Source organism: Lissotriton helveticus, chromosome 10 (genome assembly GCF_964261635.1).
Source record: "Lissotriton helveticus chromosome 10, aLisHel1.1, whole genome shotgun sequence".
Taxonomy (NCBI): domain Eukaryota; kingdom Metazoa; phylum Chordata; class Amphibia; order Caudata; family Salamandridae; genus Lissotriton; species Lissotriton helveticus.
The window spans coordinates 135,307,638-135,332,624 of NC_136071.1; the positions used below are offsets into that span (position 1 = coordinate 135,307,638).

The 24,987-nt window shown below is 43.8% G+C and overlaps 1 protein-coding gene across 2 annotated transcripts in view; it reads right to left on the bottom strand.

The window, feature by feature from the left end:
* Positions 1 to 24,987, bottom strand: part of PDPK1 (3-phosphoinositide dependent protein kinase 1) — a 257,044-nt gene that overhangs the window by 180,583 nt on the left and 51,474 nt on the right. For both annotated transcript variants that reach the window (XM_078664942.1, XM_078664943.1), the window contains exon 2: positions 412 to 672. In XM_078664942.1, the coding sequence (XP_078521068.1) occupies positions 412 to 615 (204 nt within the window). In that variant the 5' untranslated portion in view covers positions 616 to 672. The remainder of the gene's footprint in view (positions 1 to 411; positions 673 to 24,987) is intronic.

Sequence of the window (24,987 nt, forward strand, 5' to 3'; positions counted from 1 at the left end):
AATTGCTAATGTTTCCTCCATTTCCCTCTCTCAAAAAATTAAATCTGATCTTTTTGGCTACCTTTTACATCATATCTCTCTACTACTACTCCAGTACACTAGTCCTTTTCTTCTTTTTTCTATAATATTCTTATACATAATTTTAAACCTTTCTTCCTCTTCTTTTTCCTTCCTTTTCTTCTCTATCTCTCTTCTTTTTCTCCTACTTTTCCTCCCTTTTTCTCCTCAATGCTATGCTCATAATACACCACTATGATCTTTGCTCATCTATATTTTGTAATATGCTGTATATATTTATAATTGCTGCTCCTTTTTTGGTTGTTCTTATTTTCTTTTTTGTCTTATGTACTTGAAAACTCAAAAACTTCTTAAACACAAAAAAACAAAGAAAAATGCAGGCAAAACACTCACTGTTGAGAAAGAACCTTCTCCTAATATTTTGCCTAGTTTGAAGTCTTCTGGTCGTTTCTTTCGAGGCTGTGCAGGCTGAGGTGCTGAAAGCGGTAAGGAATTTGAACTAGAACGTGACTCCGCTGCCGTGCATTCCATGGCGGGGCCCAGACTGGTACCACAGAAGAGAGACTGAGTACCTGAATCAATCAGATGCCTCACCATTGATGGAGAAGAGCAGGATCATACAACCAGACAGGATGGAATGGGAAAAGCATTGTTCTGAAAAACAAAAGGCATTTGAGAAAAACATTAAAAGCAAGCTTTAACATATTGGCTTGTACCACACACATTTATCAAGCCTTAAACAGATTTCTGAAATTAACGTACACAGTTATAAATTAAGGTAAGAACATTATTAAGGAGCAGTTTAATCATGAGTACACGCTGGCCTCTTGAAGAGCAGCTTTCTCACAAACAGTCTTGGAATGGATTAGAGTGGGAAATGTTCATTCACAAGGATGTTCTGGTCAACAGCAGTCATTGGTGAAATTATTTACATGATTTATAAGCTTCTTTCTCATGAGATTATATTTGAGATTTGTAGGAGGTACCTTACCCTACAAGGCTGGATCCCCTTTCGGTCCAGATCATGCCCTTTCATACACCCCTCCCCCAACCAGGCAGACAACCAAATAGTCTACGAATTCCACAGGATGATGCCCTAGGAGGCCTCCAACACTCCTGCTAATGGCAAAGGGCTACCCAAGACCACCCAAACAAATACTGGCCTTGTTTCTTCCCCATGAGATTAACTTTGCTCTGCTGGGTGCATTTTTTCATTGAATTTGAATTTTATTATGCTTGATTAATTAAAACCATCGCATACATTGGAAACTTTAAATGAAAAAGCGTCTTGCTCATATACAGTAAAAGCATTATATTAAAGACCACATTGTGTGCACCAATTAAAGATTTTTAAGAAAGGAGAAACAAAAATCATTAGACTCAATTATTAAACCTTATTCCATTTTACCCTATAAAAATTGGTTCAGGTAATGGCTGTTCCGTTATAAGTTGTTCCGTAGTCAACATGGTAACATTTTTCAATCTCTTTGCTGTAATGTCGAAACATTTTGTAAGTCGACATCTTAGCAGCACTCTCTCAGGATTAAAACACAACAATGCGGCTGCAATAAAGAGGCACTATTAAGAGGCTCACGTTTTTTGCCTCAGATTGCTGTTTTAAAGAGAAGAAAGGAAGAAAGGTCATTAAGGCTAAGGCTCAGTTGGTAGATCTTCTACCTCTTGCTCTATGAAAATTAACCCATCTAAGATCACTTCTGATGTAAGTTGTTTCATGGACCACGTGGGTGAATTTTTCAGTTGCTTAGCTGTTATGTCAAAAAAATGTACACGTCGACAATTGAGCTGCACTCTCTCTGGGTTGAAGCACAGCAATGCCGCTTGTCTGCAGGTCCCAACTCCATGCTGTCTGAACATTGGTTTTAACAGGGTTATCCTTATGTCCCTTAAGTTGTTACAGATGCAGATGACTCCCCGTCCACACAGACTATAAGGCTGGTCGCCTCCTCTTCTCTCCCAAGGAGGTAGGAATTGGTTAATTGCACCAACCCCCAAGCGGAGTTTTAAGATTTTTTCCTTGATGATGGTTTTTATTCCCATATTCAAGTGAGATTGAGGTTTAAGGGCTTTGTACGTGTTTAGTACTACCCAGCCATGAGATCGTATGGATGTTTTTTTCGTCCTCTATAACAGACAATAGACGGGTTACATTTATTACAGCTTTTTTAAATACGGAGTGTGACAAGGTAATGCTCCAAAGGCCTGTCAGACCTAGAAGTTTGACGGGTTCCTGCAGGTACGCTTTGTCTAGCGATTTTTCAGGACGAAGCAACTCTGTCCAAAGGTGGTGATTCAAGGATCCTTCCTCCATTGATTTTATGCCAGCATTTTACATATGCTCCCCTTCTTTCAATTGACTGTTTTTGAAGCCCAAACTCCAACCATATTTGGGCTGGGGAAGCATACTTGTGGAGCTGGAAGATTGCTCGATGTGAATTCGTTATTATATTATCTAGGGCTCCAGTGTCTTTTCCTTTATCGATATGCTCCCATATGTTATTGTAGTTGGAGTTCGAGTTTTGCTAGCAGGACCTTTAATAAGGGGTCGAGTGTTAGATCCGGCAGCAGCTTCTTCAAGGGTTTTATAGCTAAGCATGTCATTACCGCCTTTCTCCGCAGGGATTATATCTGTGGTCTAAAAGTTGTTTTGATCTTATCTTAATCCCACATATTTATAACTTGCTGCTTGGTCTAAGTCGTGACCATCCAGGAACCAGTTAAGGCTTTTCTTCTTATGGCAGTTTACTGCCATAGTTTTTGTCTTATTATAATTTATTTGTAAGGAATTCCGTTGCGAAAAGTTGTGAGTCACATTAAAGAGGTGTTGAAGTCCGATGGGGGTCCGGCTTATCAAAACGAAATCATCGGCGTATAACAGATTTGATAGGGACATATTTCCTAATTTTGGGGTACGATTTGTCCACCTATCCAGTTCCCCCATCGAATATCGGGTAGGAAAAGATTAAAAAGTGACGGGACAAGGACGCATCCTTGTTTTAGCCCTTTTGAGGGGGTATTTTTTTTTCGACATGTGTGTCCCAGCGCCTAGCTTTATCCTGAACCAGGTGCTGGTGTGCCGGTTCCTGAGCTAGTCTAAAAGAGGGGAAGGTATTCCCCAACCATCTACTTTTTGCCATGGTTTTGTTCTATCCACATGATTGAACGCGGCTGTAAAGTCTATGAAACAGAAAAACAGGGGATACTTTCCCTGCTTCGCCGCATCCATAAGTAATGTTAGAGCCATGATGTTTGTTGTTGTACCTTGTCCTTGCTGGGATCCTGTTTGTGTTGGTGGAATTATGCGATTCGTAGAAGCCCAGGTGGCTAGGTCGTTTAAAATAAGCCAGCATAGTATTTAGCCTCAATGTCTATGAGGGCTATCAAGCAGTAATTTTTGGGCTCAGACCTCTCGCCTTGTTTGTAAAGTGGGCTTATGATTGAACCTCCCCAGGACTCTGGAATTGTGGATGTTTCAAGTGCATATTAAAAACAGGTTCTAACACATTGCTCCAGAATTCAGGATAGTGCACAGTATTGGCGGAATGCCGTTGGGACCTGGAGCTCCTGCCAATCTTCCTGTTGCTATTGGTTTCCTAATCTGTGGTGTTACGGGGCTGGTGAGGGAATTTCTTCATTGGGTGACTGTCACCTAACTAAAGTCAGAAATTTTGGTTGTAGTGTCAAAGTACAATAGGTATAACAGATAATGTATTTTAAAAAGCATGTTTATATCTACAGTTCGAGTATTTTGCTCAGAAACATCCAATTTAGGCTTTGTTTACAGAAGGTATAGGTGGATGAGGGAGCTAAATATGGAGAAGAACACTAACTCCCACCGCAGTTCCAATGTTTACCTTCTTACTGTGCAAGGCTGCTCCTGCTTTTCGCTTGCTCTTTCTCACTAGATCATTTCAAGACCCCATCAGTGAGCCTTCATTTGTACAATCCATTCTTTCAACTCATTTAGAATGCCCTTGCTTGGCTCTCTCTCAGAGTAAAAATAGCCATTTAATTTTTTCTCATCAGCCGTTTGTGCGGACTTTTTTGAGGTTGAATAATGACTTGGTAGATATTGCTATAATGTAGCACATGGCATTCTCTCTAGTTGCTGACAGAACTCATGATCTGATGGAAGAATGATTGACAGCTTGTCAGACTATGATAAGACAGATCTCTGCAGCAGTGCATTAACAACCTGCAATCTACAACCTAGAAAGGCATGTCTTTAAGACACCAACTCTTTCACAGACGAAGGGTCGGGCAGTAGGTACCAGAGAAGGGCAGGGGCAGCATGGGCCAAATGAGAATGGGGCAGCAATTCAATACATCTCCTTTTTTATTTGAACCACAAGATGTAGAGAGGAATAACAATATCATAATCAACATTACTTAGCAAATTCATTATCCAAGATCTGAAATAATAATAATAATAATAATGTCTAACTCTGTATGGACTGTCACAACGAGGATGGGAATTAGGAACAAGTATTGCAAATCCATAAGGTGTCGACTGTGAAACCTACTGACTTAGCCATGCTTTTTCCATGCTTATGTTAACTTGAACTGATGACTTATTATTACAAGCTATAAAAAGAAAGTGTCTAAATACAAACAGTTGAATAAGGAAACAAGGATATTTCCTCTTAAGTACAGAAGATGAGTCTTTCTCCTTGGGATATTTCCTTCTACATCATAAAAAAAACATTAAAATGCCAGGAAAAAGCAGGTTGAGCTTGTGGGTGGATTAGTGCCCCTGAATATTATTAAGTGATTAAAAGCTGTAACCATCAACTCTGCACTCGCCGCAGGAGAAGAGTTGAGTACTGGCTCATTTTTGGCCAGACAGACACAACATAAATGACTGAGTTCGCTAAAGTCAACAAAGTGTTAAAAAAAAAAAAGGGTGTCAGTCAGAAGACGCAATGCAAGCGAGATGGGCAATGAAGGAAAAGCAGCACACAGGGGAGAGTGAGAGAAAAAACATGCACTCCCTTGAAGTGCGTAAAATAAAATTTAAAAAATACTTCCCCTAATGGATGCAACGTCAGAAGAGGAAGGATAACGGTAAAAAAATCAGAACGCTTTGAAACCTAAAGGCTCCAGGGCAGGAGCAACAAGAACAGGGAGGAAAGCCACTGAATCTAAAACTGAGAGAAACAGCAAAGCAATCCAATCACTACTAACGGCCTGACACATATACATATATAATATTTTTTAAATGGCGAACTGGGTTTTCTGATATGTGATCAAGGACAAGTGGTGTCCGAAACACGTCATATCTGGGGAACAATAAAGAATAGTGCCAGAATTTCCAGTGGTTCGTGTTTCTCTGTGTTTCTCTGTTCGCCTAACGGAAGTGCAGAGAATTCATGTGGTCTTTGGAATATATATTCACATATATAGGGCCACTGGAATTATGCGATTGTGCTGAGTTTTTCGCATAATTATGGATCTGTCCCATAAACCATCATCTGTTGCATAATCTGCAGGGATAAAAAAAACGTGTCTCTAGCTCAAACGGTTCAAACGTTACTAAAAATGCACTGACTCATGCTGATGTGCAGTGGAAGACCTTTTGCAAAGGTTTACTGTTCATCTTTCTGTTGCTTATTATGTTTTGGAGTTAAACTGATACTAATGAGGTACAACCTATGCCCAGAAAACAGTGTAAAAATAACGAAGTAGTACTATCATGAAATATGCATTATTATGCCACATAGTTTGCCTTTTCGTGCCACATAATTTAGTCAACCCTGCCACATAATTTGGCCTTCTCCTGCTGCATAATTACAGCGGTCTGGTATAAAGGTAATAGCAAGCCTGACCATTAGACAGCTAAAGATGTCTGTAGCCAAGACCTGCAAAGGAGCATGCACGTGAAGGAGCATGCACGTGAAAGAGAATTACTGTTCAAACTCTTCAGTATTCTAATTTAGCAATTCCGTTAAGTATAATGTGTAAATATTCACGCTATTTTTTTTTAATTCACTCAAAACTTTATGGCGGTAACAAAATTAAGGATATATGGTGATAATTTTCCAAGATAGAGGGTGCAGGGTGAGATCTTTTTGAGAAGTAGTATAACCACTGCTCCTTTAAGGGCGTGAAAATACATCCTGTTTTATTGATGTGTTAGAACGGTACCAGAACGGTACCAGAAGTACCAAGAAATTAGCGGGGCAATTGCTTTCAAATCTCAGGAAGGACAAAAGTCATGGAGCACCTAGAGGGCAACCATGGAGGAAAACTAACCAGTGATTAATGTTCCAAAAAAGGAAAATCCAGGCAGAAAAAACAGACTAGCATGGGTTGAAATGTTTTTCCAGGTGCCGTCATGGTAAGATGCAATGTTTCAATTTTAATATGAAACAAGCATTTGCAATGTTATAGGTCTCGCATTTGCGAGAGTTTGAGCTATTGGCATTGTAAATGACAATGCCTTTTATTTATGCGTTTTGAAAACCTGGAAGCGGTCCGTAAACAGGCCCTTTGTATTTATAGTCGGTGTTTAAGAGAAGCAAGCATGGCAGTAAAAGAGGCACAGTTACTGCCAGCCTTGCTTCTCCGACTATTAGTACAAAGGGCCTGTTTTTCAAAACGCATAAATAGGCATTTTCATTTAGAATGTCAATAGCTCAAACTCTCACAAATACAATGGCAATGGGGATCCTCTGTGGCTTTGGAGGACAGAGCCCTCTGCCTGTTCTCTCACTGCACGTCTCCGTGGGTGACACGTCAATACTTGCGCAAGTACCGGACTCGATGGGAGGGCAGGCGATGAGAGAAAGCTGCAAGACAAGAGTGAATGCCTGGTAAGTGTATACAATACACCGTTGGTCGTTCATGTCCCCACTTCCTTCACTCCCATCTCGCCAGAAAAATAAGCATGCTGAGACCATAACTACAGGCAATAGAATCTCTACCTGTCCACAGGCAGCTGGCCCCAGGAACTCGATGAATATCAGCAACACCTACAGGAAAATATTATACAAGACTTTGGGATGTGCGTTGTACACAACCTTCGCCTGGGTTTGATTTCATAAATTAGAATGCCGTTTATGAATTATAGCAACCTGACATTTTCAAGGGTGCACATAACAACTAATTAGCCTCTTAGTTCAATACTGGTATGGTGGTCAGGGTGGGAGACATGAATGTTTCAAAAATAATGAAAAAAAATTATCACTTTAAAAAAAGACTTCTAATTGCACGGATTATTGACGCTCTGCATGTTAATGAAAAACACTTTTTGAATTTTAAAGAGCCTTTATCATATGCCTTTAAAAGTGAACGTGTTTCAAAGGTTTCGGTGAAAGAGGACACTAGTTACTTCATTCCTTTAACTGCAAATAACCTAAAATTAATGCTTGCTGTTTATTGAACATAGTTGTAATGTTTGTGTCGAGTCTACTAAACGGCTGCATGTAAATCCCAGGCGAGCATCACGGTCCTACGGTAACGCTCCAGGCAGGCTTCGGGGGTAATACCCCCATCAAACATGTGCTTCTGAACACACGGCACAGATCAGACGGAGTGCAGAAAACTGAAGGTTTGATTGTGTAAGTATTAACAGCCCCAGAGGCCCACGGTACTAGCAGACGGGCTTCAGACCCGAAACCTCATTTCGCTGCTGGATGCACAAGGTAGGCTCGCAGCGCCGGAGTAAACAAGAGCGACTAAGACAGGCAAACGCCATGAAGCCCGCCCTCTACTGGGGCCATAGCTCCGTCAGACGCGGGCTCCGTCGTTTTATTCCTGGTTCGTGATGTCATTTTATTCCTGGTTCGTGACGTCATTTTATTCCTGGTTCTTCACAGAATAGAATCACAATCTGAAATAGGTTTCTTGCGTGACGTCACAGCCAAGTGGCAGACTGCCCTGATCCATAACATCACACTCTCTCCTCCTGTTCCCACCCGGATGTAAATTCCCCGTGACGAGTCTCTGCCCTCAGAAATATCACTGCCTAGTGACCGATATGGGTACTAGAGAGAATGGAAAGGATGTCACTTTTTGAATATATGTTTATGTATTTATTTACTGTGTAGTGTATTGCAACTGTTTTCACACTCGAGCAATAAAGATGACCTACTAACCTAGATCCCACACCTGGAGTGACACTGGCTGCCCTTGACGGGACTCTACTGTAAGTGAAAGATCCTGATTGTACAAATAGCAAGCCATCAACACTCGCAGTCAGACATGGACCTGCTTCAGCAGCTGCTGCACAACCACGTCTGACGCACTCAAAAACAAGTGTCAAACCGCACTGCAACAGCAAATTATATTGTGGCAGATACCGGAGTCCCAGCGACCCTCAGCAGTGTCCCAAGGCCTGGAATTAAGAAATAAAACCAGAGCTAATAAAAGTAGGCACATGGGCTGCATGCTGACTTGCCTGGGAAGCGGGACAGGAGATGTGCACACCGTGTGCGCGTGGCTGTACGTGTGCGTACACCTGCTCAAATCGCCAAAAGTTCTGCGCGTGCCCATCTCCTGTCCCACTTCCGAGGCAAGTCGGCAACAAGAAGGTCTCGCTGGCAACAGAGCTTCGCACTGCGTCGCCAGGTGCGAGACCTAAAAAGTCCACTCAAGAGTTGCACAGTTAAAAAGTGTATGAGCCGGCGTATGATTTTGCAATTTCTTTAAAATAAGATTATACGTCTCAGGTGACCTTATTAGTTTTTGAACATGAGTTTTAATTCACAAGCTAGCATTAACGAAGAAAGTTTTGCAGGGGATTCCAGCTTGTTTGTCCACTAGAGTGCAATCGACCACAACTGTTTCTTCTCTATGATCAACTGCGGTGTAAATCACTTGAAGTGATATTTTTGCGGTTTTTCACTTATTTCTTAGGTGCACACAAATCACATCACTGCTATTAGAGCGATAAAGGCATTAATCAGTATATAAGTTTAGGTAAGGAATCCAGGGAAAATGGATTTAAAACTGGACCAAGAGTCATGTTTTTCCAGCGTCTGACTAGTGTGGGATTCTATTGTGATATGGAATGAGAAAGCAGAAGGAATGAATACCGAAACTGCCATTATAAAAAGATGCAGCCACATTAACAGAACTGGTTGTTTTTAGATTAACATATCATGCAGCGTAGTCAGGCACTATGAAAAGTACCCGTTTTGTGCAAGGAGATTACATTTGACTACATGGATACAACCTATTTTGTTTGGGTAGTCATCTCCTATGCTGCAATTAACTAGAAGGCATTCACGTTTGTAGTGTAGTGTCAGTTTGCAATAACGGAACCCTTGTGGCTCCCGATTGACTCTGTAGAACTGTGATGTAAGCGTTCAAGAGGAGTGAAGTGGATGCAGGTTTAGAATTTTGAGTTTATTTATAGAGTTTATTTATTTATAGAGTTTTGTATAGCGCGGACAAGACCCGTGGGTATCAGAGCGCTTCACAAGGAAAGAAAGAAATACACATATCGACATTCAAATAGCATTGATAATAGCAAATTGATCTGAGGTAGCAGGTACTATACTCAACGCTGTGATTAGACATGAGTGTTCCTAGTATCTGTGCAATTAGCAGTAGTAGCTTAACATAGAAAGAGATGACATATAGACATTATATTAACATTAATAGTAACAAATAGATATGAGGTAGAAGGCAGTGTATTGTAGGGACGTGAATTAAATATATATACCCCTATTAAATGCCCGATTAGCAATAGATGACGAGCAGGCTGAGCTCAGGTCAGAAATATCACATCTAGCTCGGTGGGGTAGGGTTATAAGGTATTCAAGTGCATCGCAAGGATGAAAAGGGTAGATAAATACAATGAGGTAGCAGTTATAATGTTTAACTGTGAGATATAGATATAGGTGTCTAGTCTCAGCTTGAACACGGCAACAGTCATGTTTCATGACGAGAAGTGACCTCCATTCTTGTAGGTGACCGTCTCAGTCATCTTAGTTTTTCTATGTCGGGTATTTACTCATCAAATGGCTCTTCAGTTCCCGTTTGAATGACATGGTATTTTGAATCATCCTGATGTTTGGAGGGAGGGAGTTCCATATTCTGGGGGCCGCTCCGGAGAATGCTCGGTTGTAGGTCTTTTTCTTGTGGAAAAAGGCTGGTCGTAGTAGTAGTTCTTTTGCGCTTCTAGTTATTCTGTTACCCCCTGAAAGCTTAAGTTTCTTAGCCAGGTATCTAGGCGTGTTGTGGTGGACCGCTTTGTGTGTAATGCAGGCCATCTTCATTTGGATTCTGGCCTCGTAAGGTAGCCAGTTTAGTGCTTTCAGGTGCGGGGAAATGTGATCGAATTTTCTCGATCCCGTAATGAGTCTAGCCGCTGCGTTGAGTTTGCTGTTAGACACAAAAGAATAAAGACGTGTTATACTAAGCTCCGTGTGCGGAGTAGTCATTGCAAGTACCAGGCTGGTGCGGACACAACAACTGGTAACGAGATAGGGGATAAGTAACCCGAAGATTGACAGTGCTCTCTCAGAGAGTTTGCCGGGGTCCAGCAAACTGCTCGTGCATGCCACGTGTGCCTCCGTCTAAGTGCACAATCGACATTTGGCATATGTGAAGTTAAAGCAAAGCACTAGTCCATGTAAAGCATTTGATGATAACAAAAGCTTTGCTGAGAAGTCTTCCTATCGTTGGCTGAGAAGGCCACATAGAAAGGTACAGCGTGGGTACGCAACTCAAAGCCATACATCATACAGAGTGATAACACTATAGGCCAATACAACCAGATTTTGAAAGAGCAGCAAATAGTGACAGCAAATTGCAAGATAACGCTGCGCACAGAAGAGTTGTGATGCAGAGATCAACCAGGTGGCAGGCAGAATAGACAGACACTTACAAGTGCCGAAATTCAAAAATAAGAAATGGTCATCTACTTACCAGAACTGAGGAAAGGGAGTCATCGTGTCACAGCACTGGGGGAAAGTGACCCCAGAGGAAGCACCGGGGTTGTGCTTGTAGAGCTGTCCATAATCAAAGCAGCACAACACCAAAGCTGCCTGGTGGTGGCTAAGAACAACTCAAAGTCTCATGAAAGCAAAGGACTCCCATGGAGACGACCAAGAGGGAGGTCATGCTTCCACAGACAGTCCAAGATGACCCAGAGGCCAGCACGTCACAGGCCTTAGAGATGGTAAGGATGAAGCAGGTCCTAGCGGAGAGCATCCAGTGTCGGGGAGAATTCCACCCTAAATGCCAGCCAATCTCACAAACGATTGCAATACTGCCACCTTCTTGAAAGCACCACCACCACCCGATATCACCAAAAAGCTTAATATATTGGAGACAGAGGGACTGGCTGAGTAGTCTTTTCATCACTGTGATAGAACAAGCAGATAAGATGATTATCAAGTACCTGAAGAATCTTGCTGATGAAGGTGTAAAAGAAGTAGTAAAGAAAATGCCCCGAGCTGACGAAATTACACACAGTTAAATCAAAGCAGCATTGAATCTCAAGTTCAATCCAATGCCGAATGTAGATTACAAAAGGCGAATCTTTATTTCAAGCGTTTGCGAGTGAAACTGTCAACGCGTATCAACTGCTCACGTAAGCCTTTTAGCGAGAAGCAGATTGCCATTCAAGAATACCTGACCTGCCGATCGGAATATGTAATTTATAAACTGAAATGTACTTGCAATTTGGAGTACATAGGAAGCACAAAGCTTCCAATCAACAAACGTATCTTGCAACACGCAAGAGCCATCATTAAATCGGATAGTAATTATCCGGTGGCTAGACACTTTAAATCCATACATGACAACAAACTGAAGGATTTGGAGTACACTGTTCTAGGTTCAGTCCCTAACACCGGACGGGGAGGGAATCGTGACAAATTGCTCAGACAGAGGGAAACCTATTTCATCCTTTTGTTAGACACTAGAGTTCCGAAAGGGTTGAATATTAATGAGGATCTGTATAACTTTCTATAAGTCTCCAAGTCTTTGATTCTTGGTATTGGTTTATGCCTGTACTTACAGTGTTATTTTGGTCTTTATTTCCAATGGTAGCGCTGTTATGTAACTTCACTGTATTATTTAATTTTAGGTTCCCAACATTATGCCTCAGTAGTGCTGCTAGTTTTCTTTGCTTATTCTTTTTGATGCTTTATTTGCACATTATCCCTTTTTTCCACTCAAAATGACTTATGCGGCTTGATCTAATATAAAAATGTTATTCATGTCTTAAAATATTTTTTTTGAGAGGTTCGGTTTAAATATTAATCCATCTTTGAACTGTGCACTTGCACTTTAGTAGTTCCAGCTGCTGTTATTTGACAATTCTCCATATATGGGGTTCTGATTCTTTTTGCACTTGCATTTTATCAATTCATTCTATATGAAGGGTATTAATTTGAATGAATAGTATCACATTGCACTGTGATCTAGCGGTGCACAAACATTTATATAAACAACTGTTGTTGCTGCTACTCTATGTTCGATTATATTTTGATGATCTTTGTGATTTTAAAGGGCACTTGCCAACACTATCATCATTGTGGATAAGCAATACAATACTTTATTCAAATGTACCAACTATTTGACACTTTCTGTGAACCTCTTGTACTCTGATTTTTTGCAACTCTTAGTCGTTAAATGTATTTACTACACATGGTTGCCTTTCAGCCTATTTTTTAAGGCTGCTTGGGCTTTTAAAGCACTTTAAATTTGTAATGTGTTTCGGGGCGCGTCATGTGATCAAGCTCCTTTCACGGAGTGAAACGCGTCATGGGGGGACATTAGTCACAACAAAATTACAATAAAATCTGTAATACTGCTTGCATAACTTCGTGTAGTGGCCCGTCATTGAACGTACATCTTGGGGAAGAGGTCCGCACCAGTTTGGTTCCGCTTTGCAATTGGCGGTCAGGAGCTGCACTTTTGATATAAAAGTAAGAGACGTGGAATGGGTCCATGGAGATTGGCTTATTGCATCGGATGTATGTTCCTTATACACCAATATCACACACAGTGATGGTATACGAGCTGTTGATCACTATTTGTCAAAGAGGGATCCGGAATTCAAGGATCATAATGTAATGTTACTTAACAATGTTTTTCTGTTTAACCAGCAACTGTATCGCCAACTACAGGGAGTGGCAATGGGGGCCAGCTTCTCCCCCAGCTTTGCATGTTTACACATGGGAGCTTGGGAGGAGCTGGTCCTGGGCCAAGAATACCGACATAACATCCAAAATAATTTAGTCGCCTGGTATCGTTTCATCGACGACCTGTTGGTTGTTTGGAGGGGTAGCAAAGAAGAAGCGTTAAAATTCATTGATGATATCAATATGAATGACCTTAACTTGAGGTTTACCGCTACCCTAAGTCAGGAAACTGACATTCTTGGACACTGAACTATATATTAACAACGGACATATTGAGTCCAGAATCTTTCGCAAACCCACTGCTGGAAACAGCATATTACATGCTGCGAGTGCACACCCTGCACACTTGGTATCCAGCATCCCCTACGGGGAGATGCTGCGATTACGCAGAGTGTGTAGTAACCCCATTGACTTGGAGAGGGCACAGGAGGCAAGCAAGATACGTTTTCTTGAAAGAGGATATTCTAGTCAGTTGATTCACAAAGCAAACGAGAAATCCATGATATTCTCTAGGGAGGAGCTACTGACCAATAAAACCGGTCAACCTACAATAACTACAATGGAGAAAGCTGGTAACAGAAAAGAGGAGAGTACTAATTTTCGTATTATTACAGGTTATAGCAGACAACATCAGCAGATTTATAAGATCATGAATAAACATTGGTCCCTGGTAAATAATGATACCATCATAGGCACTACTCTCCCTACAAAAGTGTCCATAACATTCAGTAGGGCTCCCTCCTTACGAGATCATTTGGTGGAGACCAATCCAGAACCCTATGTCAAATCTTCTTGGTGGCAGGAACACAAAGGCTTTTATCGGTGTAAAACCTGCAAAGCCTGCCTCCATGGAGTAAATACTAAAATCTACAGGGATGGGTTTACTGACATACAACATCCCATCATGCAGGTATTGACCTGCAAGACTGAATTTGCAGTGTACATCCTACAATGCCCCTGTCTATTAAGATATGTGGGCAGCACTAAACATGCTGTCCACAAATGTATCCTTCAGCATTTACGGGCAATCACCAATGGCGACAACACTTATCCAGTGGCTCGGCATTTCAGGGAATACCATCAAAGCAACAATGCTACCCTGAAATATTGGGTGATTGATTCGGTAAATGCTAGTAGAGGAGGAGGGGACAGAGAGGCCAAATTGAGGAAACTGGAAACAAAATATATCTTGTTGCTCAACACCAAGAGTCCTGGGGGCCTTAATGTAACCGAGGATTTATATACGTGTTTACCGTAAGAGTCTTTTTGAATCATGAAGAATAACATTAGATTTCCCAACTATATGCCTCATCAATAGATACCACCCGGCTGGGAAGGATCATGTGAGGTTGAGGGAATAAGAGTTACCTAGGGAACCCCGATACGAGAAACTGATTGTACTGCTACTTTTTAGGTATATTGATCATTATCACTTTAGGGCACTTCAGGAACTGGTTTGACTGTACGGGTCTTAATTCATGATCAGTCAATTCAGTTTACCTTTTAAAAGACACTTAAATCACTTGTATCACAATGCATGTACATAATATGAATTTTTTGCCAGGTTTTTCAAAGGGTTTTAACAACATTGTGGTTGGAAATATTTTAGGTTGTTTTTAAACAATAGTATTTTACCAAGACTACATTCTCTGGTGTCACCAAATCTTGATTCAATATTGTATGGTGTACTTTTATTTGATCAACACAACTGTGTGTAACCATTTGAAGATAGGCATGGATTGAAGATTTTTATATAACCTATTGTTATTTATCTTTGATCTCATTAGTGCCGATACTCTAACATAATGAAAACAGATAGAAGGTTGCGAGTATATCCAATTTGATTTGATTTCCACTATTGCATAGTTTGCACAAACATTTGCACTAAAGGCGATATTTGCACATTGAGACTCTTGCACTTGCACCTTTTACATGTGTTGATCTTAAACACAATAATTAACATTTATTTGGCACTATAATCAATTATGCTGTACCCAGAGACACTGAGAAATTTTTAATTTTAATTCCTATAGTCTTTAAAATAGAAGGTATTTTACGGTGACATCTTGTTCTTAACCATAAAACCATCAATTTTGTAAATTCAAAGTATGATTTACAGTGTCAAGTGTTGTTATAATTCGGTATTGTACTGTAATTTGCAAATAATATTGAAACAACTTTGTCACACATTGCAATCACCCTGTAAACCCAGTATTTTATTTATGTCCATGCACAGCCCTCTCATGTGACGACAATGAACCTATCACTGACACTTTATAAGGACCAATCATATACGAGAACATTGTCATGTGAACAAGGCTCTTGGAGCCTAAACGTCATGAGACTACCTGCACTAGAAAATTAAATTAGGAAATCACCTAACTGGTCCGTGTGCTCTGTATCCTGGCTGGTGTGACTCCAGAGCGTGGTAATGAGTGACGGAGAGTTGGGGGGGGGGGGGGGGGAGTTAGAGATATATATATATATATCTATATATATATATATATATATCTATATATATATAGATATATCTATATATATATATATATATATATATATATATATATATATATAAAATCCTGACCGCCGATATCACAGCGGAACCAAGCAGGTGCGGACCTCCTCCCCCAGAAATTTTCGTTCAATGACGAGCCACCAACACACAATATTGTGTGAGCAGTAGTGAGTTTATTGCATTATCTAAGGACGGCTGTCCTCCATGACGCATATATATATACATATATATATATTCAGGGCAAGGCAGCAAATAGCTAACAATTCTCAACAAAAGTGCTTTTGTGCCCTAACAAATTTTTTTTATTTGTCCATTCTAAGTAGCACCCAGCATCTTAGATAGGTCACGCTATTCCTGTAATCTCTGATCAACTAAAACATTTACTGCTCACAGCTTTCTGATGACACTCCTATTTTAAGAGTAAAGCATTCGAATGCTTAGAAAGTATACGGTTATAATTTCCAACATCAGCACAATGCACACGATGAACCATACAGCTAACATGGCATAAAGCCAAAAAAAAAGCAAACACACACTACATGGTGCTTTCCAAACACCTGTTTTACCATCTATTTTTGTTAAGAGTAGTAGTTAAAAAAATAAACCACAGAAACAGCAGGGTATTTCCCTTAAATATGCAAATAAAAGTTTCAAAGAGTGAACGTAATTTCTGATATAGAACGAAATTTAGCAATACATATAATAGGAAATGTTTACTCTAAAATAAGTTACTTTTATTAGGTACAATCGACATTTAAAATAGGCAATATTCCAAGAGTTATTACTAAAAGGCACAACATGCAGTCCAGCCTAATATAAATATTCAACAATTAAATATAATGTTATCCGACAACAGGGCTTTCATTGATTTTTAACAGATTTTTTAAAAATGAGCACAGATTGTGTACCAATGGTTTGATGGATTGCTACTCCAACACCCACTCCCCCACCCCCCCCCCCCCCCCGTATGTCCAAGAACAGGAATGAGAGATCGCAGTAAAAAGGCTATAATGGCTCAGTTGAGGAAAGCTTTTAAAAACAATCGCTAGAACCTTGAAAAGGAAATAGCTATTTTTGGAGCACCTTCTATTTAAGGCTCTCCCAGGCTATCTCTTTGTGTAACTGGTCACACAGGACTGACTTTCCATTGATGGAAAAATACCATAGTAACCTGGAGATACGCGTGAATACGTTTAATTTCTACATGATGAAAAGTTCTTTCTTCTGTGGTAGTTTATACTGCAAGAGTAATAGTTTAGGCTCCTTCAACAGAGGTTCGATAACGCCTTAAGACCAGACCTGTCCTCCTTTCTCACATAGGTAAGAATCTATGTAGACCCAAATAGGAAGGGAGTGGGACGTTTAGCATTATCAAACACATGTTATTACTTGGCCTGCATTCAAGAATGAAGAGCAATTATGGCCAATCTATTTGAGAAAGCAAGCTCTAATAAAATATTATATTAGCTATTTTATACCACTTTCGGAGAGCTAAACTGCTTCGGTGTTTCAGGGACATAAACCGAATAACGGAAACACAACAGTCAAAGATTGAGAGAAGCACAATACAGACATGCCAGCAAGACCAGACTACCAAGAAATTATATTGGCGTTGTGTCACTGTGTAGATGGAGAAGTCACCATTCTACCTAAAATACTTTGCCCTACTGGATAAATGAAAGTGACCCAAGCTGGAGTAATGAATATGCTACTTACCAGTATGCATCTGTTCTTGGCATGTAGGGCTGCTAACATTCATATCTTAGCATTAGATCGCCGCCTAGTGTTGGGCTCGGATGATCGCACATTGTTGTCCTGGAAGAGTCTTCGAAGTATCCTGAGATAGGTGGCTCCTCCCCTGGACTACAGTGCGCATGGGCATCGGCTCCATCCCCAGATTGTTTTTCGCCATTGTGGCAGAAGATGGAGTGAAAAGTGTAAAGGATGTCCATGCTAATGAATAAATACAATAGTATATCTGCAGCTGCGACAGGCACCGGGGAGGAGGGCGGGCGATATGAATGTTAGCAGCCCTACATGCCAAGAACAGATGCATACTGGTAAGTAGCATATTCAGTTCGAGGCATGTGGGCTGCTAAATTCATATCTTAGCATAGAATACATAGCAGTCCCTCCATCAGCGGCGGTTGCCCGTGCCAGCTGCAGAAACCTGAAAAAGTGTCTTCAGAACAGCCTGTCCTACAGCAGCTTGCTGCTTGGAATGCACATCAACACAGTAGTGTTTTGTAAAGGTATGTGGTGTAACCCACGTGGCTGCTCTGCAAATATCCTCTAAAGGAATGTTCCCTAGGAAAGCCATGGATGCCCCCAGTTTGCGTGTGGAGTGCGCTCTGGGGGGTATTGTTAAAGTGCGCTTGGCTTTTTGATAACATATCTGGATGCACTTAACAATCCATCTGGCTATCCCTGCCTTGGAAATCGGGTTGCCTTTGTGTTGTGGTGCGAAGGCAACAAAGAGTTGTTTTGTTTTTCTAAAGGGTTGTGTTCTGTCTATGTAGTACATCAACGCCCTCCGTACATCTAAGGTATGGAGCATTCTTTCCGCCACCGTTTGCGGGTTTTGAAAGAATGCTGGTAAGTCAATAGTTTGGTTTAGATGAAACTGTGACACCACCTTCGGAAGGAATTTGGGGTTAGTGCGTAGCACTACCCTATTTGGATGAATTTGAATGAATGGCTCTTGGATTGTGAGCGCCTGCAGCTCACTGACACGCCTCAGAGACGTAATAGCTACAAGGAAAGCTACTTTCCACGTAAGGAACTGGAGTTCACACGAGTGCAGTGGCTCAAATGGTGGTCCCATCAGTCTGGTGAGAACGACATTGAGGTTCCACACCGGAGCTGGCGGTGTTCTTGGGGGAATGACTCGTTTCAGACCTTCAAGGAAGGCTTTAATGGCGGGCACTCTGAAGACAGAGAGGTGCTGCCTGTTCTGGAGATAAGCCGCTATGGCGGATAGATGTATCCGAATGGAAGTGTACGCTAGATTGCACTTGTAAAGATGCAACAGATAGCAGATGATGTTGGGGATAGATGCATCTAGCGGGTTGATGTCATTGGCTGTACAGTAAATGACAAAACGCTTCCACTTTGCAGCATAGCATGCTCTAGTAGTTGGTTTCCTCGCCTCCTTGATGATGTTCATGCATTCCGGAGGTAGGTTAAGGTATCCAAACTCTAGGACTTCAGGAGCCAGATCGCCAGGTTGAGCTGTTGCGGATCTGGATGCTGAATTTCTCCATGGTTCTGCGTCAAAAGACTGGGCGTGAGGCGCAGTCTTTGATGCGGCACCACTGAGAGTTCGAGGAACGTGGTGTACCAAGCCTGGCGCGCCCACGTTGGAGCAACTAGGATGAGAGTCATCTCGTGCTGCCTTAGCTTTCTTGCGACCAGCGGTATTAGAGGGGCTGGCGGAAAAGCGTACGCAAATTTGCCTGACCAGTTCATCCATATCGCATTCCCCTGCGACTGTGGGTGAGGGAACCTGGCGGCAAAGTGTTGGCATTTTGCGTTCTCTTTTGTGGCAAACAGGTCTATCTCCGGATGACCCCACTGCTGGAAGTACGGGTGGAGGACAGATGGGTGTAACTCCCACTCGTGCATTTGATGGCTGTACCTGCTGAGCAGATCCGCCATCTGATTGTCCTTTCCTGGGAGGTGTTCTGCCATGAGGAAAATGTTCCTCTGAATGGCCCACTTCCACATGCTCTGAGCCAGATGAGACAGCTGTGGCGAGTGGGTGCCTCCCTGCTTTTGAATGTAGTACATCGCGGTCATGTTGTCCGTCCGGACTAGCACGACTTTGTTGCACAGATGTACAATGAAGGACTTGAGCGCCATGAAGATTGCCATCAGTTCCAGATAGTTGATGTGCATCTTCTGTTGCTGCGTCGTCCATAGTCCCTGCACTGTGTAAGTGAGCACATGAGCTCCCCATCCCTGGAGAGATGCGTCCGTTGTCAGGACAATCTGCGGCACAGGCTTTTGGAACAGTCGGCCCTTGCAAAGGTTGTGTGGAGTCCACCAATGCAGAGAGTCGTATGCCCGACTGGTAACCAACACTAGGTCTGTCAATTGCCCACGAGCCTGTGTCCACTGATTCGCTAAGCACTCCTGGAGCGGGCGCATATGTAGCCGTGCGTGAGGGACTATGAAGATGCAGGAGGCCATCATGCCTATCAACTGCATGAACACTCTCGCTGGAAGCGAGTGTTGTGGCCTGAACCTTTGGATCAGAGCCTGCATGCTGTCTATCCTGACTTGGTTTGGCTGAGCCATGGCCGTCAGGGTGTTGATCGTCGCACCTAGGAACCGCCGGACATGTGCTGGCTGAAGATGCGATTTTGGGTAGTTCAGGGAGAAACCCAGATCGTGAAGAAGGTGAATTGTAGTCAACATGTCTGCGGCGCACTGTTGCTCTGACTTGGCTTGCACGAGCCAGTCGTCTAGGTAGGGGTAGACATGGATGTTCTGCCTCCTGAGGTGCGCCGCTACTGTCGCCAGACACTTGGTGAACACCCTCGGGGCTGTGGTGACTCCGAAGGGTAGGACCTTGAACTGGTAGTGCCTGCCTTGAATAGTGAACCTGAGGTATTTCCTGTGTGACGGGTGTAGTGGAATGTGGAAATAAGCATCCTTGAGATCTAAGGTTGCTAAGAAATCTCCCTGGTTTAGCAATGGAAGAATCTGTTGCAGTGTAAGCATGTGGAAATGTTCTGACAGTATGTACAGGTTGAGGGGACGTAGATCTAGAATGGGTCTGAGAGATCCGTCCTTCTTTGGAATAAGGAAGTACAGGGAATAAACCCCCGTGCCTTCCTCTCCCACCGGCACGAGCTCGATTGCTCCCTTTTGCAGCATCACCACTACTTCCTGCTGCAATAAGAGCAAGTGCTCTGCGGACATAGGCCTTTGCCTTGGCGGGATGTTGGGTGGAGTGGACCTCAACTCTAGGCAATAACCATACTGGACTAGTTGTCGCACCCACCTGTCTGTGGTGATGTTTTTCCAGACGGGCAGGAACTGCTGTAGTCTCCCCCCGACAGGTGTTAGGTGGTCGGGGGGCAGTGACAGAGAGTCACTGTTTGCTTGGAGCAGAGGAGCGGGAGCTGTTGTTTCCTCTGCCGCGACCTCTGTTGCTGTTATTTCTGTAACCTCCCTTGTTCTGTTTCGTGAACGAGGATTGTGCCCCACCTTTAGAGAACTGGGATTGTTGACCCATTTGTCCTCTGGTGACTCCACGTGCACCTGAGCGACGAAAATTGCTGCCACGAAACTGTTGTGACTGCAGGGCCCCCATGGACTTAGCAGTTTCTGTGTCCTTCTTTATTTTCTCTAGGGTGGTGTCAACATCTGGACCAAACAGACTTTCAGGATTGACTGGCTGATTAAGGATTGTTGTCTGAATATCCGGTTTAAACCCTGAGATGCGGAGCCACGCTTGTCGTCTCAGCATAACGCTAGTGTTGATAGCTCTAGCAGCTGTGTCCGCAGCGTCAAGTGCACACTTGATGGCTGCGTTTGAGATTAGCTTTCCTTCCTCAATGAGCAGTTGGGTGGCTTCTTGGAACTGTGGAGGCAGGTGTTGTACGATCTGTTCTAGGGTGTCGTAGTGCGCCCTATCGTAACGCGCCAAGAGTGCCTGTGTATTGGCGATGCGCCAAAAGTTTGATGCCTGTGCAGCTACTCTTTTGCCCCCTGCCTCTAGCACTTTGGACTCCTTATCCGGGGGAGGAGCTTCACCCGTTGTCTGGGAGTTGGCACGTTTCCTGGCATTGGCGACCACAAGAGAGTCCAGTGGCAATTGTCCCCGGATGTATGCGGGGTCCGCAGGTGCAGGTCTGTACTTTTTTTCAATGCGAGGGTTGACCACTCTCGCTCTTGTAGGCTCCTTAAATATGTCCCCAGCATGCTTGAGGACTCCTTTAAGCATAGGCAGTGTCTTTACTGTCCTTTCAGATACTGAAAAAGTGTCGAAAAGGAAGTCTTCCTCAACCGGGTCGGCATGCATGTCCACATCATGATTGGCTGCCGCCCTTTCGAGTAGTGCATGAAAACCTGCTGAATCCTCAGTCGGGGATGCACGTGCATTAAAAAGCTGCGGGTCCTGCCCCACACCCTGGGTGTTCTGGTCACCAGTGTCATCATATGAATCCGGTTGTGCATCAGGTTCATTGATAGGGAAATTGTACTGCTCGTCTTCATCATACCCCTCACCCGCAGAGTGTTCTGGGGAGGGAGTAGGGCTCCGTCTCGGAGGAGGCTGGATTGGTTCCGTGAGGCCTGAGGCGTCAAGGGGCACCCTCTTCTTCTTTAGTGGGATGACATAGGAGTCCACTGGCTCCGAAGTGATTTTCCTCTTATAGAGGGTCAGTTTGCCTGTGTCAGCGTCGATGAAATGCTCTGAATCGTCCTCTGATTCGAGTACCCGACGTGGAAGCGGGCCAGCCGGTGAAGAAATCACCTGTTTCGGTGCCGACTTGGTTGAAAAAGCTTTCGGCACCTCCTTCGGCGGCAAAATAAAGAGAAGTTTCCCAGAAGGCTTCGCTGGAGTGTCCTTTTGCGGCTGCGGCGATGGTATCGGAGCCGACGGGGCAAAGGCCTTCTCCCTTATTCTTTGCAGTGATTCGGCTATGAGGGACGGCTCACTCACAGTTTGTTTCGGCGCTGACGAGGATGGTCTGATCTTTCCCTCGGATCCGACGTCCTTGTGGGCCTTGTGCGCTTTGGGCGCGGATCCTGTCTTAACCGCCTCCGATTCCTGTGTTCGGGGCGCAGACTTCTTTCCGTGTGCCTGCGTAGCCTCCTTGGAGCCGACTTTGGCGGGCTTGGACGGCGTCGTAGCCGCTGACCCGTGCCGACCATCTTTTTTGGAGGACCCCTCCTCTGGCGTCGGTTTCGATTTTGCAGCATCGGAATCGACGGACTTCTTCGACTTCTGCGGACCGGAGGTCGACGGAGTCGATGGGGTAGCGGGCACCGTCGTTTTCACCGGCACGGCAGCCATCTTAGGGACACTCGAGTCCTTAAGTTTCGGTTTCGTTTTCGGGTCGGCCATTTTAGGTGTTGTCGATCCCGATGGTTTCGGTTTCGAAACAGTCTGCTCAGCAAGTAAGTCCGTGGCCGGGCCCGAAGGCGGGGCTGTGGCTTGCGGCAACGGGTCTTGGGTAAGGCCGACAGGCGATCCCGTGTCCCGGTCGGTATCCTCGTAACCTTCGGGGCAGAGCTCGTCCCCCGAGCTGTCTGCCGCGGCCCCATAAATCTCATCGTCGTCTCCTACCTCGTCGACGTATTCAAGGCCTTGACCCGCGACTCCGTCGTCGTCTCCCGGATCCGCCTCGACCTCCGTCTCGGGTGGGGAGATTTGGAGATGATGACCCTGGTCCTCTTCGTCCTGGTCGCCGAAGATGTTCTCCGGATCCGGGGCCGCTTGTTTAGCTTCCATGCGCACCGCGCGCCGAAGCTTGAGAGTCTTCTTCGAGCGGAACTGTGCACACAACTTGCACTTGCCGTCGTCGTGGTCAGCGAAAGGCATTTGTTACACACGGGGTGTAGATCGATGTGTGGGTACTTGGACCCACAGAGCGGGCAGTACTTAAACGGGCTCCGCTCCATGTCTGAAAAGTTTTGCAGTCGTGTCGCGATGAGAAGGCCTCAAAGTTCCGAGAGCGAAGAAAACTCCGCTTATTCCGGCTCCAAGAGACGGAAGACTCGAGACCGTGCGCAGACAATACCGACGCAAGAAAATCGAGGCCTTTTGGCCGCTAAAAGTTAGTTTTTCTTGGTTCCGACAGTAAGACGTCGAGACCACATCCGAACCCAATGGCGGAAAAAAACAATCTGGGGATGGAGCCGATGCCCATGCGCACTGTAGTCCAGGGGAGGAGCCACCTATCTCAGGATACTTCGAAGACTCTTCCAGGACAACAATGTGCGATCATCCGAGCCCAACACTAGGCGGCGATCTAATGCTAAGATATGAATTTAGCAGCCCACATGCCTCGAACTTGGTTGGTACATGGAAAACCAATATGTTTGCACCATTGACTGGAATGGCATTTTTTCTGCACTCAAACATGAGGATTTAAAATCTGCAGATCATTTTGTGGCCCAGACCAATTTTACACCTAAATTACCTGTAATGGTAAACTGATTGCAGCACTCGCATTTTACTTGAAAGATGTGGATTCGGCATTGGTGGACAAATTGGTACTTTCACACACAGCACATACAAATAGTCCATTAAAGTATCCTACAAAACTGCCACATAAAACTAAAGAGACAAAGTTAACCTAGAAAGGGGGGGGGGTTACAAAAACTTTAACAACTAATATGTGTGGTAAAAAAAAGTGTTTTCATATGTGCAGATTTAGCCTGTGAATCTGCACAAATAAAAACGAGCAATGTATACCTAAAATGCTTCGCACTCATGTATCTTCTACTGGAGAAAAATGTGCGCTTGGCTCGTGCAGGAGGAGTGGCCAGTAGAATGTTCAGCACATGCCCCATTCACAGTGGGATTAGTTGTAATCTATGCCTGCTGCATATTCAGTTTTCCTAGGACGGTCCTGAGCAGGCTCAAGAGTGACCCAGTGCAAAGCAAAATGCAGGCAAGTTACAGGAATGTACCTTTATGGTTATGTTACTACAGATTTTTATAATTCAAAAGCGGTTACCCAAAGCAGTGTCCTGGAACTGAGGTGTCAATAAGGACAACAAGCATTAGCAAAGCCAATAGATCACCTATGTGAGAGCTACTGACTTCGGCAATGTGTTTTAGCCATGTTGTACACCAATGTGGCTGCTGTTCAACATGGCTGGAAGTTAGTGTGGTGGGGTGGGGTGGAGTTGTGTAGGGTAGGGTGGAGAGGGTGGAATGTGGTAGACTGGGGTAGAGCTGGGTACATTGGGATAGAGTCTAGTAGATTCGGGTAGAGATTGCACTGGAGCGAGGTTGATTGGAGGGGGTAGACTGGGGTAGGGTGGAGTGGGATGGATGGGGTAGAGTGGGGTGGAGGAATGTAGAGTGGGGTGGAGGAGTGTAGATTGGGGTGGAGGAGTGTAGATTGGGATGGGGTAGATTGGGGTACATTGTAATGGGGTGGAGTGGGGTACATTTGTGTAGATTGGGATGGGGTAGACTGGGGTACAGTGGAGTGGGGTAGATTGATGTAGACTGTAGTGAAGAGGGGTAGCTTGGGATAGAGTCAAGTGGGTGGAGTTGGTAGAGTGGGATAGAGAGGGGTAGAGTGGGATAGAGAGGGGTAGACTGGAGTGAGGTAGACGCAGGTGGAGTGGGACAGAGTGGTAGATTGA